Raw genomic sequence first — 12959 nt, forward strand, 5'->3', positions numbered from 1 at the left:
AGAGAAAGAAAAAAAAAGATGAAACCACTTTTTCCCTGAAAATCTACATTTTAGTCTCACCAATTAGCTTCTTATAACCTGCTACAGTTTCTGCAGAAGGTAAACATAGTCAACCATAAAATATCAGAAGAGGCCACTGGGGAGGTCGATTTTTTCATGTTTTATATTTCACTTGTGTAGTTCAGGAGGAGGGGAATCGACCCTTGAGGACCGCGCATGCATATGAAGGTTCGGATGGACCCACACCAGGGGCCGACAAAAACCACCTCCTATTTGTAAGGAAACCTCCTCCGATGCTGCCACAGGAGGCCAATATCGGGCTCCGGGAGACAACCTGGTATGAATTGGGAGGAGGCGGTAAATAATATTAAGACAAGCGTCTCCGTGGCCCCGCGTGGCCCCGCACGGGCCCCGGGTCCAAGGGCCGGCCGCGTGTAATTTACGAGGCAGCTCGTTAACGGCGGGTGATTCGCACTGCTCATTTGCTCCAAATGATTTCACCTACTACCTCTGATCTGTCAACTCCAATCAAAACACCCCCCCGCCCCTCCCGACTCTTCCTTCCTTCTACCCTTCTACGTTTCTCCTCTCTCTCCCTATCTCTCTACCCCCCCCCCCTCCTCCTCCTCCTCCTAATCTCTGTGTCTCCTCGGGTTCGCGTGGGCGAGTTTTGAGCAGACAGAAATGGGAGCAGAGTCATCCCACTCGAGGGTGTGTGTGTGTGTGTGTGTGTGTGTGTGTGTGTGTGTGTGTGTGTGTGTGTGCTCCATATGACATCTTTCCAGATAAAAAAAAGACAAAAAAAGAAGTCTGGTTCAACTCTGAAGGCTTCGTGCGCCCTTGTAGTTACTTTTTACACTGCCCCATACTGAGAGGGAATGCAAGCCCCCTCCAAAAAGAAAAGAAAAAAAGCTGGATTTTCATTTCAGAAATCCTGGAGAAACAAAGTGGCAGAGAGACAGAGCAGTGGGATGAGACCAGAACAAAAAGACGAGGGGGGGAGGGGGGGGGGGGGGGGGGGGGTGACGGATGATATAAGACAAAAGCACACAGTCGAAAAAACAAAATGAAGTTTATAACAGAGAATGTTATTAACAATGGCATTGTTTTTATCCATAATAAAACATCATTGAGGATGGCACAACTTCTCTAATCACTTCAACTGATAAATGGATTCAACCACACGGGCTCAATACTTTATTTCATGTCCACAAACACTCCGTGGTCTTTTTACAACCCACAGAGAAATCAGCCCGCCGCCCGACCAGATGCAACGAACGCGCTCAGATTTTCACAATGAAAATTGCCAATTATAGAAATTGCAATCAGAGCAGTTTGTTTGCATGTTGATAGGAGCTGGTTGAAGGGGGATTGAGATCGATGTGAATGCAAAGTGAAGAAGTGAAGCACTATCTATATAAGGACGGCTCTCACAACGAGTCCCCTTTGCTCACACGTTCCCCATCTCCCCTCTTAACTCCATCCTTTCCTCCACCCCCGTCTCTCTTTCTGTGACACATCCAGGCGATCGTGTCCGGATGTCAGCCCTCATCCACAGCTAATTGGGGCTCAGAGGAGTAATCAGGGCAGGACAAATCGGACAGTTCTGGTCATTAGCTGTGACCAGTGTTCTCTGGGAAGCTGGGAGATGCGTACACACTGTTTGCCATCACGCCGGAACCCGCGTGGCGACACGAGAGGGGACGCTGAGATTGGCGCGGCAGAGAACGAGACCCGGGCAGGACGTCATTGAGTGGGCGATATCAAATCGGCATCAAAGCTTGTAGCAATACCCTTTTCAGGTATTTCATACTCATCCTCCCATTATCGACATTATTTTTCTGGTTAGTAAAGCATCTCCTTGAGCTGTTTTGGAAAGACAAGAATAACGTGTAAGATATTGGTGTCAATAACAATCTCAGAAGCAACTAAATGTAAACATGTCGATGGCTGCTCCCTGCGAAAGAAGGGTGGACAACTCCGAAAGCGAGATGAATGTCAATTTGCTTTCCTGGCAGAGCCTTAACCTTTCAGGATAACTGAATTATTTAAGCACCACATATACCTGTTGTGGGCCTCTGTTTCCTCCGTCTGGGGTAAGGCCGGTTAAGAGGCTGCATGAGTCTGTGGCCATGCACGCCTCTTTGGTCACAGAGCGAAAATGGCAAGACAAATGCGGCGGGGGATTTGTGATAATTGGCCGTGCTGGTGGGCCAGGCGTCGGGCCTAGAGAGAAAAGGTCGCAGGCACTGAGAAACCGATCAGTCTGCCAGGAGCAGAGGAGTTTCCGTGGGCCTCTGGGGGGTTTGGCTCAACTTTTCTCCGCTCTTTTATTAATACGGGGAGGGAGTGCTCCAGCAGGGGCCATTAATTAAGCACCAGAGAAACCTTCAATTTGTTTGGAGGTCAGAAGCCCCAGTGTCAGTGTTTTGGGTGGAAACCTACTCAGAACTAACTGATATTCTAATATTCTCTCTCAGAGTTAAAGCGGAGGGCAGCGGAGGTACTCGGCGGGCTGGAGGAGAGTTGGGAGAAGAACAGCGGACATATTTAATAGTTCACAAGTAGAGAGAGGATTGGAGGGGGTTAATGTCAGATGTTCCTGTGTGACTGCACACAAAGAGGAAGGAGAAGCGAAGGGGATGAGGGGGAGCCAGGGGGACATGGCTCACACCCCGACACATGCTCGCCAAGCAGCTGTTCTCCTCGCGGCAGACAGAGCGGGGGCCTGCCAGCAGCGGCGTGCTGCTGAGAGCATCGTTGGTCTCTCGACGTACCGCAGGAACGGAAAGGCGAAGCCTGACACACACGGACGCACGCATACACACACACACACACACACACACGCAGAGGATGAGCACACGCCGACAGACGTGCGGGCGCACGCTCCCATTGCTGCTGATGCCGCCCGTTCATCTGCCAGTCCGGCGTTGAGACTTTGTGCGTGAACGGTAATGTCAGGTGACGGAGTGAAATTCATATGCTATTAATCTGATCTCACACTCCGTTGAGGTGCATTTCCACTTGATACAAACAACAGCCTGCATAGCTAAAGGCAATTATATTTCTACTGCCTCCATTTGCCCCGAGGTTGTAGACAGCCAGTCAAAACCTCGCCCGGTTTCCCTGCCTCTCCACCCTCTCAGTGAAATCAACAGAACGGTGCCCAGGCTCATATATGATTTACCTCAGTGAAATATTCATCATGTAGCCTTGCATAGTCTGGACATATCTGATGTGAGTCTGAACCTGACAGCTCTGCTCCGTCATCACACATCACCCGAGCCACTCCGAATCCGGCACCTGTCTCCCGGTGCTCAACGCAGAGGCAACTAGACTGAACCGAATGAATAGAGGACTCTGGCAGGTATAAAGAATCCATCTGTCTGCCGTTGGCCTGCAGGCATGTGGCCCTGGGTCTTCAGTTACTGGATCCCATACTTGCACACCGACCTGTGACGGATCACTGCAGCAAAGCTACTCAACTTTTCCCCATTCAATTGGTTTGAGAGCGAGAGAGGCCCCTGGCCTGACTGGTGGTGGGGAGTGCACGCGTTGGGCCCTACGCATGATCCGCTGACAGCAATGGCTTCTGGGGAATAGCGTGGGACTTCAAAGAGGGCTGTTTGGATTTTTAATAGATCAGAAACAATACTGTGATGTGGTGAACAGTTAGAAAGGTTGGATCAGAGTCTGTTTCAGCACCACGGACAGCGCCGCAGAGTCACTCTGCCTGTCTGATTAAGTTACCTTTGAATTATTCCGCAAATCTGAATAGCTGAAATACTGTCTAATAGGGCCGGAATTGTCACAGGGACAACAGTGACGACTCATTTTCCCCACATAACACTAATTCAAGTGGTTCCAAAGTCATTATACTTTGAAGGACTAATGTAAATGTAATGTAACTGCGGTGAATGGTGATATTAATAATGTATCCATGTGAGACAGACTAGAGCGCAGTGGCCTAAGCCTGGGAAGGTGAGAGCGAGAGAAGTGATAGCTGCGAAGAAACAAGGTCGTCAGCATTCCCTCCCGCCGCACTAGTCATTTCATTATCTCATCCCTCCCTCCCTCCTCTGTAAAGTAGGAAAAGCAGGAGAGGCTATTGACCCCTCTCTGTGTTTCGTGGCAGGCAGCGGGACAAATGAAGTTTCCCCTCGGACCCCCTCCGTATTAATATCATAATTATCCGCACCTCCGTGCCCCCGTCGGCCGGCACAAACTCCACTGTCTCGTTTGATGGAGAGGCGCGAGCCGGGGATTACATTCGATTAGCACTAAACAAGAGAAGGGGACACGGAGCGGCCGAATCAATCAGTGCCACCGCGGATGGGGGGAGAGATCGGCGCCGTCGAAGGGCGACGCGCGTCATGACAGCTCGTTGGATGGAAAGGCTGCGTGGAACTCCACTCGCAGGAGTACGCCGCGCACACACACGCACACACACACACACACACACACACACACACACACACACACACTCTGGCTTGAACTGACGGCACTTAAAGAGCAGATGCATAATGTGCTTGTGAGGATGTTGATGATTGTTTGGGATTTGGCGGTAACGTATGACACACGGCCCCCCCTTTTATTTTATTTTATTTTTTTACCTTTTCAATGACGGTGGAACTTTGAGTGACAAACCACACAGTCGGCTCCGCGCCGCTCGGCCGTCTCAGCAGCAATTTGGATTCATTGTTTGCAGCCGCGGTGCTTTTCCCTTCAGTCGCAGCCATTTGCGGGGACGGGCCAGACATTTTAAAGTGGTCTAATGCCGTGGAGAGGTGGAGGTGGTGCGGTTGGCGAGGAGCAGATTGAGAGGTGAAGAGAACAAAAGGCAATGAATGGAGTTAGAGAGCCCCCCCCCCCCCTCCTCGCAGGTCTTCATTCCTGTCCCCTGTCTCATTACCCCGGCTTTGACTCAATAAAGAGTGGATAAAGAGCCACACACCCACAGACTAGCCCCACCCCACCCAATCTAAAAATACCCACGTACACACAGCGTCCCCTTTCTCCCTTTCTATTGTGCTGGATTCTTTTTTTCGGGTATTTTTTTTTTGTGCCTAACTTATAAAAAGTTGCGCCCCTCTCACTCGCCCTCTCGTTCACAGTCTGCCTCCACACCCCCTGTCCTCTGCGTTCCCTCCCTGTCGTTGCTGTGTAACACAAGTTATTTCCATCTCTCCGTGACTGTGGCCGCTGGATGGCTGGGTATTTACATTTTTCACTCACTGGTGACCTTTCCCTGTTGCCGCTCTGGGAGCTCCAGTCTCCTCGCTGCTCTGTTGTTGACAGACTATTGCCTGCAAATCTCATATGGACACAGCAAATGGTACGCAGGGAGTCGGGGACAGAGTGTTCAGAGACCAGAGACAGGTGAAAAGAGACTGCGGCAGCCCAGACTGACACTCAGTTGTCTGACTGAAAGCGGCCTGGAGAGACGGAGGTGCCGAAGGTGCGTCTGCACCCGCAGCGGTGTGGACTGAGGTGGTGTAATATTTTACCTCTGGTGTCACTGTGATTTTGGTATCCTGACAGCAGAGATGGTCTGCAATAAACTGTCAGAAAAAAAGGAGATGTAAATCTGGTGATCCAGAAATGTCAAATAAAATTCTTTGGAAATTGATGGGTTTTTTTTTTTTCGCCACCCAGCAGAAGGTCGCTTTTTGTTGTTGTGGAACGAGTTAATGTGTTAACACCAGGGCCATTGAGTCATGTACGGGAGGAGATTCACTGGTTCGGGTGGTGATGCTCTTCCAAAAACAGAAAAGTCAGGGAACTCCTCAAAGCTTCACGAGTGTTTACTTGTTCATGCCGAAACAGCCTAAGAGAGACGTTGAAAATGAGGGCTGAAGATCCAAAAAGTGAGCGACTCTGATGATTCCCGTTATGTGCGCACACGTCTTCATCCCTCGGTGGCGGTGCACCTCGAGACCCCTCTGTCTGCCTGTGATTACTGCCGTGTGGCTTTTGTTTGCTGTGGGAACACTCAAATTATTTAGGATTAGTAGTTAAGTGTGTTTCGTCTTCTCCCAAACCGGTGAGCTCGTTGCCTTTGCTAGCCAACACGGTTTGGGCTATGGTTCGGTTAACAGTGAATTAGTCTTCTGGGTCCATTCCGTACAGCTTGTGACTCGACAACTCGTGTCCTCAGAAAGTACCACTTTGGGAAGCTGCCATGGCGTCACTGTGGGAAAACGAGTCTCTATCCCAAAGGCAGTTTTCTTCCAGAAGTTTTACACAAGAATAAATATATGACATAGAACTCTGGCTAGATAATAGATAGATAGATACAAACAGCAGCAGCTGCACACACCACTATTTTCCGCGCGCGTGCTTTATGCTCCCTTTAAATTGTCCATGTGAATGGCTGCTCATATCAGCCACCTTTCCAACAATAATGGCCGCCATGCTAAACGAGAATGATGAGATGTATTGGGGCGGTGATCAAAGGACTACTATTTACAACCACTCTCAGCCGGCGGACTTGACGACCCACTGCGAGCGCACTGCACTGTACAAGGGATGCCTTCCATCATGCTTTTACTGCCCATCACGGCAGCTGTTAGACAGGGGAGATGGCAAAGCTTTTAGCGGACTGAGATACCGCCCCGGCGCTGGACGGCGTGTACGGGCAATGCCATCAGAGGAGTGAATGACCGGGAAAGATAAGGGGGAATGGAGGCTCGGGGGGAGAAAAGAGCGAGAGAAGGGGGGCGGGGGGGGGAGGGGAGGGGTGTCCGCCTGCCGGCTGTCAACGCAAAATGCTTCGGTCAAATGGAAACTGATATCATGCAACTCATTCCAATTCTCGTGGATTGGCCCCGGCTCGAAAGTGAAACTGAAGCGTGGCGAACTGCAGAGGGGGTGAGAAGAGGAGGTCTTACCTGGAGCAGCCAGTAGCACCTACGGTGGAAGGTGGGGATGATGGAGGAGTGGACGTAGCAGCCATACAGACACTAGAAACAGCAGAGGGGAGGGGGGGGGGGACAGAAATAAAAGAATGTTACACTGCAGGCGAAGCGGGCTCTGACCATGTCAGCGGTGACCTTTGAACTCCCGCACGGACCTGCTGGCAGATGGTCGAGCCATTGTTCTCGGAAACCAAGTTTGTGACCTGGAAGTAGGAAGTGGACGGGGTTAACCAGCGTCACCACATGACTCCCTCCTTTCCCTCCCGCTCTTCTCCTCTCACCCTTTTTTTCCCCGGCTCCCGGAGAGAGGCCCCCTGACAGAATGATTCAGGTGCTCCTTACTCCACCCCCCCCCCCCTCCCCCCTCAACCCCGCGGGGGCATCCCGGCACATGACTAAAGCACAGTGTTATTAATATCCTTATCGTAAACAGATAATACTGTGCCTGGGGCCTCGTTACCGCGGCGAGAGAGAGAGAGAGAGAGAGAGAGAGGGGGGGAGGCTGGGCTGATAACGCCTCCCGGTGCCTGGCAAGAGGGGCCAGGAGACATTTTGGCAGTGAGGAGCGAGCACTTACCCCCCTCCCTTCTTCTTCTCCTCCGGAGGACACGGGGCCCCCCAGGGTTTTCTTACAATCTAATATTTGTGAAAGGTGGGGGGGGGGGGGGCTGGAGGATTGCACTTAAGACAGGGAGCGTGACTCTCGCAGGAATGAATCAAACAAGCAAAGGTCGGGAGGGTTGAGCTCCACTCCGATTGACTTTGGTACAACTCTTTGTTTTTCGAAAATGGGGAGAAATCACCGCTGCCAGGGAGCGAGTACGTGTGCGTGTGCAGACATGACCCGGCCTCATTACTCGGAAGCACCGCGTGTTCAACAAGTGAAGGCGGCTTTCCTCAGGCACCCGTAGATGTAACTGGGTAGGTGGTAGGGGAGAGGGGGGGTGTGCGGTAATGGTACAAGGGAAGACGGGAGCGGGGAGAGGGGGCGTTGGGCTACATTGCTCGGAGCACCGTGTGATAAATAGGTGCCTCGAGATGTGTTATGTGCTCGTCATGTTTAACTAAAACCTAGTTAAAAAGGAGCAGGGCCTGCAGAGGAAGTCTGCAGACGCTCGTTTGCCAACATGGAGCCGTCTGATTAATTACACCGGGGTACCATCGCACAGCCACGCAGGCCCGGCACATGGGGGGGGAGGAGCATTACATCGCTAAAATAACAAAAACAAACACCACACAGAAGAAGCGTGCATGCATGTGGCCAAAAACACAGACACACACACACACACACAGACGCACACAGACGCCCGATGACCACTTCACAAACAGCAAAAGGCCGCCCCGACCCCTCCTCCAGGTGTTCCTTTGTTCCAAACACATCTATTGTGAACCGATTTCAATACCACCGAACTCCGCGCGTGAGAGTCAGAGATAGCAACGGCGCGCGGGCTTCCTCCTGTTCTTATTTCTTTTTTTCGCTGTACTCTCATCCATTACAGCTGTCTGAAATAGGATGTATGCCTCCTCCCACTCGCCGTAGCCGCGCCATCCATTACTCCACGCTGGCAACGGACAGACGCTTCCTCCCACTCCCACGGCGCGCCGAGCATCGCGCTGCCGCAGTCGACCACGGCTGGTGGCAGCTAACGCTGCCACACGGCGCAGCCTCCTGAGTGTTTGTGTCTGTACTTTGTGCTCTTCCCAGGGACCAGGCAGAAGTGATGTAATACGCAGTGTGGCTAATTTCACTGGGTCCTGCAATATTTCTGTGAAAGGAACCAAAATGCTACCATGATGTCTTTTCTAGACAGCGACATCGATGCCGGCCGTAACGCCGCCATTTCTTTCCACTCCACTTGCTTTATATGCCGCTTGTGTGCTTAAGGATCTTGCTGTCTTGTAAATTCTGATTACGGAAGGTTTATTGATATATCATCAGTGAATACTGATGTAGCCTAGAGCGCTTGGCCCACAAGGGGGGGGGGGGGGGGGGGGGGACTGCGTTGGACGAGGCTCCTCAGCTCTGACAGGTGGGCGAGAGCAACAGGCCCCTGTGACTACGGCGACTGGGGAGTGAAGGAATTTGCCCCCGGGCTGCTTCGCCCTCCCTCCACTCCTCGCCACACAAAGCGCCGTGCGAGACCAGCAGCTCGAAGCACCACACAACTGTCGCACAGGAGGCCTCAAACACAATTAAATAATGAGTTCTTAAACGCGAAACTGCACCCACTCACAAACACAGAAACGTAAACGCACATCTGAAACGCACACAAACAAAAGTCACAATGGACACGCCCCCCGGCCTAAATCCTTGAAGAGAGCGCGAGCACGCCCGGGTAGACAGAGCTCATCGTACTCGAGCGCCTATCAGTAATTCAAGACGCATATCAGTTACTGGTGTTTCTGCCGCTCGCTGCATGCCGAGCGTCTGCGTGACAAAGTGACGGCAGCCGAACCATTATTTGCTGTCTTAGGGGCTGTGACAGATGACAGCGCATCACAGGGCGAGCAATTAAACCTCAATTATACACACACGTACACACATTTCCTCTCATTTAAAGTGCCGCTTCGCAGTGTGTCATTTTGAGCGGCTTTTGCAGACTGACACTAAAACAGTGAAACGCATAGGTGGGTGTGCACTGCATGCACAGCGACACCCGCGCACAACTTCGGGCTGCAAATGAGACACAATGTGAACAGTGACACGCAGCTTATAGTCTTGTTGGAGAGCGTGTCAATAACGGATTCATGCGCTGTCACTGCAGACAGCGGGGGGCGGGGGGGGGGGAGAAAGAGTTACAGCGACGTGTGTCCTCCAAAGTCAGACACTGATGCAGCCAAAATCATTCGGTGCTGTCACTCACAAGCGGGCGGCCGAGGCGACGAGAGGGTGCTAAAGCGCAGTTCACGCGGGGCGAGGCGGCCCGGTGATAAACACTCGGGCTTAAATAAAGCCTTCAGATGTAAGAGGCAGGGCCACCACCGGTTACATGTCCCGGCCTCCGGAGGCCACTGCTGCTGCTGGACCGCCTGTTGCCCCGGCGACACCTCGCTTACGTCCATTCATCACGGCTGACGGGTGTCAGGCGCGGCCAGACACGCGTTGGCGGAACGCGACGGGCGAAACCTGGGAAACGGTTAAAGCGAGGGCCGAGGAAACAAGGGGGGAGACTCGCTGGTTGGACCTCAGCGGTGTGTGAAGGCAGTCGTGATCAGAAGGCGAGGCCCCCTCCACTGCGAGGCGTCGCCACGTGACTCGTCGGCTCCTATGAGAAAGAAACGGTCCTCCTGACTTTTTCAAAAGACACACCTCCAGCTCTTAGTATCCATCACACAGCCTCTTGATGGGTACCTTCACCGTTGACTCACACACGTCCCCTGATAACAATCACATATCATCACTCCGGATGTGAAAAATCTATAGTCGGATCCGACATATAAATTGACTTTCTTTGCACCGTTTTACCGTTTCTGACATGGACGTCCAGCTGGTTAAGTGGCGTCTGGCTCAGCGCTTCGTTAAGAGGGAATGTATCCTTTTCTGTTGGTGTTCCATTGCGGCGCGTGCATGTTCGCACAGGCCTGTTCACTGGATGCCTGGGGCAGGTGATTCAGCCGGGGGGCACGGCAGCATAAACAGAGCTCATGCAGCAGCCAATCGGGCAGGACTACCAGACCCCGTCCGTGGAGGGAGCGCCAAAAAAAATCCATACTCAATAGAGATTCATGGACCATGCAAGATTCAAGCTACTCTGGGCATCGACGGCATCCACGATGAGTATTGATCGACCAACGATTTCTGGCTCTATACAGACGTGATTGGATGACTTACAGCTGAGAAGTGCCACTTCCAGTTTGGAGGATGAGCTCATTTTTGACTGATAACGCAACGCTCTGAATTCCACCTGCTGTCTTTACAGTCAGGCGCTCTTCTCTGCTCTCCCCCAATCGTTTCGCGGGAATCTAATTATCTGTAGTGTCTGGTAAGGTGGCACCGGGCCCAGACAGCCCGTATTATACAGTATCTCTCTTGCATTTTGGATTGATATAGAAACGGACACCTCTTGTGTGTCGGCGGCACAATGGCTGGCTTTAGTACCAGCGACTTCTTTCTCTGTTAAGATTCTTCTTGTCCGTACCACTTTAAAAAGAAAAAGGCCACTACTTGTAAAGTGGCGACAGTATAGTTCTTCAGTGGGTCTGAAGACTTAAGCAACGGTTGATGAGACATTATACATAATAAATCAAAAGAGGCTTAGATTTATCTCCTCTGTCCTCTCCGTTGGCCCAGCTGCAGTCTCTAAATCAGTCAAAACTGAGCGGGCCATAAAATAAAATTGGCAGGCTGCACCGAGCTGAAGGAAAGAATGAAAAACAAAAAAAAGAAGAAAAATCCTCAACACAGCAAAACAAATGACGCTGTGGGAAAATGCATGTGTTATGGAAATGACCGGCTCTAAAAATACACAAACCATTGATAAACAGGCCCCGAGGAGGAGAATTAATAAGCCACGCTGGACGCATAAACACAGCTATACATCAAGTTCAAGAGGAGAACAACAACAGGACGGAGGCAGTTAGAGAGAAACCCCTGACCGCTCGCCACGCCAGAAAAACCCCGAGAGACGAAAGAGAGCAAAGACATTTCAGGGAGGAGAACTGAGGCGACGACGAGGGACGAGAGGAAAAGAGTGGAACGAGAGACAGAGGACAGGGAGGAGGAATGGAGACGCGAGAGGCGGGAGGGACGCGGGGATGCGAGTGGTTTACAGACACGCTCCCCCCCCCCCCACGTGCCACGCGGGGGGCTAACGCACGTGGCGTCTGTTGATGCTAACGCTAGCCAGCCGGGCTCACGGCCAAAAGGCATTAAGTGGAATCGAATTCCACCAAACTAGCTTTAATCAGCAGGTTTTTAAGGTTAGAATTACTCTCCCCTCTCCTGCAGCCCGCTGGCCAAGGTTAAAGCAGACACCGGCGGGGGCTGGGCTCAGCTAATGGGATGGAAGGGTGGCATGTGGCCTGCGGCTACGGCCGCACACACACACGGTGACACACGGGAGGCGCAAACGCGCCGGACACACACTTTAGCCGCGTGCCAGGTCACACCTGCAAATAAGGATAATGCACATACTGCTACGCAAATGGAAACGCACTTTTACCTCCGAGCGTGACGGTGTAAACCGGATCTCTGTTACTGCAGCTACGTCGCTTTCTGAATGTAGTGCGGCATAAAGGGTTTTTTTCACTTAAAGTAACAAGGCTGTTGAAAACCATGACACAAAAAGGAGAGGTTAAAGTCAATATATCAGGCTTTTCTCTTTATACACATCACCAAGATGCAGCAGAGGCCTTGCCTTGACCTCGTCAACACGTTGATGTCCTTCAACAAAGGAGAGCTCAGGGAAACCTTGCAGCAATTCTGTCAGCTTCTCGGGAAGTCAAACTGTGTTTCTATAGCACCTAAACTAGGAGTCCTTAACAGCAATGGTAGCAAATGTTCTCTCTCCCTGTTCCCTCCCTCAGGCTTTCATTTTTGTTCTGTTCTTTCTCCTCGGCCGACACGTAAGAAAGTGGCCTTCCTTTGGAGACGCGCTGCAGATTAAATCAGCACAGCTCAAGTCTTTGTTTTTGATATGCTAATGGCACGTCTTGCTAAATGCGTGCTTCGACTCGTTGCATCTTGACAAAGCGAAATGGTTTGAGTTGAAAGTCCACGAGAGGAGATTCTCCTAATGTGAAGGATGGCAGGTTAAAGATGGATGCTAAGTATATGTGTGAAAAGGTAAAATGCAAAAGTGCAACCAGCCATTATCTCAAGACGCCACTTCCTTATCACCTGACCTTTGGGGCTGACCTCTAGATTGCCGGTCTAAGATCGACATGTAAAAAAAAAAAAAAGTATGGCGGTAAAAAGGAGTAATGAGCATCTGTTTGCATTACAAGACGTAGGCCATCAACCTCGACGGGCACTTCATTCCATTAAAAGGTGGAGTAATGGATCCAGCAATCTGCTTATCGTGCCACCGTTTAAAGAGAAGG

At 51.4% G+C, this 12959-nt stretch overlaps 1 protein-coding gene across 12 annotated transcripts in view; it reads right to left on the bottom strand.

The window, feature by feature from the left end:
* Nucleotides 1–12959, bottom strand: part of camta1a (calmodulin binding transcription activator 1a) — a 230355-nt gene that overhangs the window by 40252 nt on the left and 177144 nt on the right. For all 12 annotated transcript variants that reach the window (XM_062566099.1, XM_062566100.1, XM_062566105.1 and 9 more), the window contains one exon: nucleotides 6891–6962. In XM_062566099.1, the coding sequence (XP_062422083.1) occupies nucleotides 6891–6962 (72 nt within the window). The remainder of the gene's footprint in view (nucleotides 1–6890; nucleotides 6963–12959) is intronic.

The sequence above is a fragment of the Pungitius pungitius genome, chromosome 1 (assembly GCF_949316345.1).
Source record: "Pungitius pungitius chromosome 1, fPunPun2.1, whole genome shotgun sequence".
Taxonomy (NCBI): Eukaryota; Metazoa; Chordata; class Actinopteri; order Perciformes; family Gasterosteidae; genus Pungitius; species Pungitius pungitius.